Below are 6,358 nucleotides of genomic sequence, written 5' to 3'. Positions count from 1 at the left end.
GTGAAACAATAAGGCCTCGTGCACGCAGGATGTTTAAAAAAAAAAAAGCTGCAAAGCCAGTACCGATGCCAGGAAAAAGCGTCTGTAAAAACACTCTTTTAGAAGCGTTTTGAATTTGGCGTCAATACGCGTTTAGCCGCGTTAGGGGTAAGCCGCGTTAGTGTTTAGCCGTGTTAGGGTTTAGCCGTGTTTCTTTGACCTCTTCTATTTTTCACTCCTAAATCCAATTACTACAGCCTAAAAACGCTTGACACTTAACACTGTATAACACTAAGCCCAATCAGGGCTTAGAATGCACTGTGCAGCGCGCAGTGCATTGTAGGGCGCTCGGTGGGGGCGAACATCCCACCGAGCACCCCGCTAATTCAGGTGTTCGCCAAAGGGGCAAACAGGCCATGTTCAGGCAGAACTTTTGCTCGGCTCAAACAAATATTTTATTCTACCTTTTCATGTGACAACACTGAAGAAATGAGACTTTGCTACAATGTAAAGTAGTGAGTGTACAGCTTGTATAACAGTGTAAATTTGCTGTCCCCACTAAATAACTCAACACACAGCCATTAATGTCTAAACCGCTGGCAACAAAAGTGAGTACATCCCTAAGTGACAATGTCCAAATTGGGCCCAAAGTGTCAATATTTTGCGTGGCCACCATTATTTTCCAGCACTGACATCCCTCTTGCACATAGAGCTCCCTAGAGCTTCACAGATTGCCACTGGAGTCCTTTTCCACTGTTCCATGACGGCATCACGGAGCTGGTGGATGTTAGAGACCTTGTGCTCCTCTACCTTCCATTTGAGGATGCCCCACAGATGCTCAATAGGGTTTAGGTCTGGAGACATGCTTGGCCAGTCCATCACCTTTACCCTCAGCTTCATTAGCAAGGCAGTGATCATCTTGGAGGTGTGTTTGGGGTCGTTATCATGTTGGAATATTGCCCTGCGGCCCAGTCTCTGAAGGGAGGGGATCATGCTCTGCTTCAGTATTTCACAGTAGATGTTGGCATTCATGGTTCCCTCAATGAACTGTAGCTCCCCAGTGCCAGAAGGCACTCATGCAGCCCCAGACCATGACACTCCCACCACCATGCTTAACTGTAGACAAGACACAATTGTCTTAGTACTCCTCACCTGGTTGCCACCACACACGCTTGACACCATCTGAACCAAATAAGTTTATCTTGGTCTCATCAGACCACAGGACATGGTTCCAGTAATCCATGTCCTTAGTCTGCTTGTCTTTAGCAAACTGTTTGCGGGGTTCCTTGTGCATCATCTTTAGAAGAGGCTTCCTTCTGGGACGACAGCCATGCAGACCAATTTGATGCAGTGTGTGGCGTATGGTCTGAGCACTGACAGGCTGACCCTCCACCCCTTCAACCTCTGCAGCAATGCTGGCAGCACTCATACGTCTATTTCCCAAAGACAACCTCTGGATATGACGCTGAGCACGTGCACTCAACTTCTTTCATGGACCATGGTGAGGCCTGTTCTGAGTGGAACCTGTCCTGTTAAACTACTGTATGGTCTTGACCCCCATGCTGCAGATCAGTTTCAGGGTCTTCCTATAGCCTAGGCCAGCTTTATGTAGAGCAACAATTCTTTTTTTCAGATCCTCAGAGAGTTATTTGCCATGAGGTGCCATGTTGAACTTCCAGTGACCAGTATGAGAGAGTGAGAGCGATAACACCAAATTTAACACACCTTCTCCCCATTCACACCTGACACCTTGTAACACTAACGAGTCACATGACACCGGGGAGGGAAAATGGCTAATTGGGCCCAATTTTGTCATTTTCCCTTAGGGGTGTACTCACTTTTGTTGCCAGCGGTTTAGACATGAATGGCTGTGTGTTGAGTTATTTTGAGGGGACAGCAAATTTACACTGTTATACAAGCTGTACACTCACTACTTTACATTGTAGCAAAGTGTCATTTCTTCAGTGTTGTCACAGGAAAAGGTAGAATAAAATATTTTACTTTGAGCCGAGCAAAAGTTCTGCCTGAACATGGCCTGTTTGCCCTAATATTTACAAAAATGTGAGGGGTGTACTCACATGTGTAAGATACTGTAACAATAGATTACATATTATGTAAGTCCCGTCAGTGCTAAAATTGTGAAATATTGATCCCATTAATGGAGAACAAGGAAGATATTTAATGGAGAGATATAAGTTGTTTGCTTTGTTGGGAAATTCTCTGACCTTAGTGCACTTGTGGTGTTTATCTGTAGATATCTGAGCTGTTTAATGAAGGAACCGGAGAGAAGATTAGATTGTCACTATAACAGTACACATTGTATAACTTTTATTTGATGTCATTTTGGTGAACAATGACGCTTTTGTTGTGTAATCTCATATTTGAGAAATGGTGATCTTGTTGATGAAGGTTGAAGGTGGAGTTTTTAACGAGGAAGAGTCGTTATAACCCCCCTCCATCCTCTCATCTCACCATTACCAGGAGGATCTTCTCAGGGCTGAGACTGGACAAAGGGAGAAGACTTCAACCAGACCAGCATCACCGTACACAGAGATCGCAGGTAACATACGAAGCCGGCGAACTAAGCTAAATATATTTGATTGTCCTGGATAAACATGAAGATGAGTGATCAATTATTTTTAATCACTTTGTGTGTTATTTAGGGAGATGGAGCTGAGTGTGCTGGTGCTGATGTTGGTGGTCCCCGCGTCTCTTGCACAGAAAGGTAGGTGTTAGAACCTTCGTACACTTACTATTTTCGGAAACCAGTGATGTGTAATATTGCTGTTCAGATGCTCCTCTGCTTTTCTAGCTCAGAGGTTCCACGCAGAACTGAGCTATTTCCACTTACCCATTGGATGCTCCGCTCAATGATATACAGCCTTTAGATTGAGAGTTCCATAGGAGAGCCGGGGGCTGGGTCAGGTCTGGGCCATGACCTGAGTTAAAGCGGAGTTCCACCCTGGTTATACATTTCTTCACAAAAATACCCCCGGGACAGTCAGGGCTAGCACATTCCACAATGGCTAGCCTCTGATCTGTCCCGGGTTGCACTTACCTTTCAGGAGATATACTTACCTTGAAATTGTCTTCTCCAGCGCTGCCATCTCAGGTGTGGGCAGCTTGAAGCCAGCACGATCCTCTTCCGCGTCCTCTTCGGTCCTCTTCCTCCTTCTTCGGTCCCACGATGCACTGCACCGGCCCCGACGTCACTTCCGGGTCGCGCGCGTCATCCCTCCACAGCTTCTGGGCATGCCCAGAAGCTGTTTAGAAGGGGATGACGCGCGCGCCCCGGAACTGACGTCGGGGCCGGTGCAGGCGCAATGATTCCTGGGAGCTATGACGTTCAGCTCCCAGGAATCATTGCAAAAGTCAGGAAGTGACGAATCGCCGTGGCCGCCGAGGGGAGGAAGAAGGAAGTAAGGTGAGTATATTTTCTCTAAAAGGTAAGTGAAAAAAAAAAAAAATTGCGATTATCCATTTGTTTTTCAGGTGACCGGGAGCGAGAAGATGGAGGTAAGTATAAATTTCGGGTGGAACTCCACTTTAAGCATAGAGAGACAGGTGGCTTGTTAAGGGTGGAGCTGTCACAGATGTCCATGTGGATCACTCAGTACTTAGACTTAAGTCTTTGAGTGATGGGCTGGATATTCAATACATTTGGATGCCAGGAGTCCGGTGCAGCAGTTCTCCATGTGGACCTTTTGGAACCAGTAACAACCTAAAATTATAGAGTTCCCCAAAATGTCCTTCAGGTTTTAAATTAGAACTCCAGGTGAAACTTTTTTCTATTTTTGGAAGGATTGTGGAAGGGTTGGACCCTATGTCATATTTCTTTTGCTGCTTGTATCCCCTCTGGGCACAATGAGTAAGTGATGTATCCAAAACTCTTTTCAAAAAGTTTTTCGCAGATGTTTATATTTAATAGAGTCACGGAGAAAGATTCACATTACTTGTCATTAATCACTGGTGTAGCGGACCCCTAGAACCCCCTAGGGCCTAGTGATGACCTTCAGCGGCAGAGAGGGGCTACATACCTCCTGTGGGTGTGGATTGTCAGGCATGGTGGGTAGTGATGCAGGTAAAATAAATGCTGGGCGCCAGTCACTTTTATGCTGAAGTAAAAGAATAGTTTATTTCTTCTCAACAGGACCAAGAATAAACTGAGGGAGAGAGGGCTAGGGTCCAGGACACCCTTTTAGAACAGTCTATTAGGCAGACTCCCATTGCAAAAGACAGGTATTCAGACAGCAGTACAGGATAGCAGACCTTGAGAATCATTAGGTATCCATGAGCTTCAGATTGATCTGGGAGACATCTTCTCTCCACTAGACACAATCCCTTTCTGTGGTCTGTACTGTCTGGACAGCTATCCTCCATAAGAAACAAGCAGGTTACTCACACAGGTTACTGGATGTCTGTGGATGATCTTTCCCATGTGGGTCGCTGGCTCTCCTCAGCAGAATCCCAGGTCTCTGACCAGGCCTCAGGCTTCAGGCCCAGTCAGCAGCAGCACAGCAATACACACCCTCCCCCAAGGGGTCCGGGCGGGAAGAGACTGATCATTGGACCTCCCATCCTTTAAATAAGATCTCCCACAATGCCGTAGTGACACTGTGATTGGCTGAGGGACACATGGACATTAACAGTTTGTTTAACTGTAATTCTCACACTAGTGCCAGAGGCTACAGTGCCACCTACTGACGGAAGGGAGAAACACAGTCAAACCAGATTAAGAAGGGAAGTCCAATTAACCACAGAATAATCACAGCCAAGCTAGTTAAGGCTCAGCAAACTAAATTTAACAGCAACCTTGTATTAAGACAAGGGTGCTACACTGTTTTGATAGAATTTGGATTTATCTATATATATATATATATATATATATATATATATATATATATATATATATATATAATATTATTGAATTCGAACCACAACATATAATATTTTTTGTGTCAGAAATCACTGGTTTAATAAGAATTTCGACATATTTATACACATTATTGATTCTAAACCCCAATATGTATAATTTTTGTTGTGTGCCACTGGTTTGAGTGCGTTTTTTATTACACATTTGTATTACTCCAATGTTTAGCTCATGTATTGAATGGCACTGGATTGGGTAATAATGAATCTGTTGGGGGACACCACCAAGGAGGTCATTATTGCATCCAAAATTGTATGATTTTTTTAACATGCTGGGCTAAGAATTATTATTTTATTTTGACAAAAAGCAAGGTTGGTCTGTGCTTAATGCAATGGGCTGTATCTTATAATGGTTTTTCAAAATCTGATAAAGAAACTCTTTATTTGATCTTGGAGGTTTTGATTATTGTGTGATTGAACTACTCTGTAAAGCAAGGGTCGGCAAAAGCTGACGATCGACCAGGAGGAGCCCACAGGTGGATGGCGACCACGGCCCTGCCTCCCCTCGGCCTCCGTCGCTCTCGCTAATTGCAAAGGGAGGCAGCATACTGCTGGATGGAGGGAGAGGGTGGGAGCTGCCTCGGTTATTGGTTGCTAGGTGGTCCTAGCAACCAATCATCAGCTTGTTATGAAATGCTCCGCCAGCTCCCGCTTTCCACCCAGCACTATGCCATCTCCTGGTCTCCATTCTGCTGTTTACACACTGTCAGGTAGGAAGGAAGTTCATCCCACACGGTGCTGTATACAGCATATGGGGGGGGGGGGGTGATGTGAAGGGGATAGAGGAGACACTTTTGAAGAGGAGACAGAGGACACTACAGTGGGGGAGGGGTGGGGGACGGGGGAACGGGTGGAGGTATTAGGATGAGAAATGGACAGAGGACACTGCTTTGGGGGATGAGGAGGCAAAGGACACTGCTTTGGGGGATGAGGAGGCAGAGGACACTGCTCTCAGGCTTTCAGGGGGCAGAGGACACTACAGTGGGGCAGTGTGGGGGGGGTGATGTGAAGAGGGCAGAAGACACTGTTTTGGGGGGGTACAGGACATTACAGTGAAGGGTGAAAGAGGACACTGCTTTTGGGGGGCAGAGGACACTGCAGTGGGTTGGGCTGATGTGAAGGGGCAGAGGACAATGCTGTTGGGGGAGGTGGGCAGAGGACACTACAGTGAGGGGGGTGAAGAGGACACTGCATTGGGGGGGGGGGGTACAAAACACCACATCTCAGTCCACTATGTCTACATGTTTTATTGGGAGCTTGTTGACAGTTGTTTTTTGGAGGGTTTTTAAGGACGCTGCCTAGTACTCCCACTTCGTCCCAGGGATTTTTACTCCATGTTGTCCAAGTAGATCTCAACCTCCACTCTGCATACAGTGATAGCCATGATGTTCTGGGTGATGCTCCAACAGCTTCCTCTCTTCACACTGACAGGGGGGGGTCACTTTCTCAG

General features: G+C 46.1%; 1 protein-coding gene across 2 annotated transcripts in view; it reads left to right on the top strand.

The window, feature by feature from the left end:
• The first annotated feature begins 2,394 nt into the window (after window positions 1–2,394).
• LOC309554198 (uncharacterized protein) overlaps window positions 2,395–6,358 on the top strand; it is a 328,195-nt gene continuing 324,231 nt past the window's right edge. Inside the window, exons 1-2 of one of the 2 annotated variants that reach the window (XM_082255832.1) lie at window positions 2,395–2,539; window positions 2,643–2,704. In XM_082255832.1, the coding sequence (XP_082111958.1) occupies window positions 2,647–2,704 (58 nt within the window). In that variant the 5' untranslated portion in view covers window positions 2,395–2,539; window positions 2,643–2,646. The remainder of the gene's footprint in view (window positions 2,540–2,642; window positions 2,705–6,358) is intronic. The other variant, XM_082255831.1, reaches the window with a different exon arrangement.

The sequence above is a fragment of the Pelophylax lessonae genome, assembly GCF_965119305.1.
Source record: "Pelophylax lessonae genome assembly, chromosome: 4".
NCBI classification, from domain to species: domain Eukaryota; kingdom Metazoa; phylum Chordata; class Amphibia; order Anura; family Ranidae; genus Pelophylax; species Pelophylax lessonae.
Note: the sequence above shows the minus strand (reverse complement) of the source record. Positions and strands in the feature narration are given on the sequence as shown.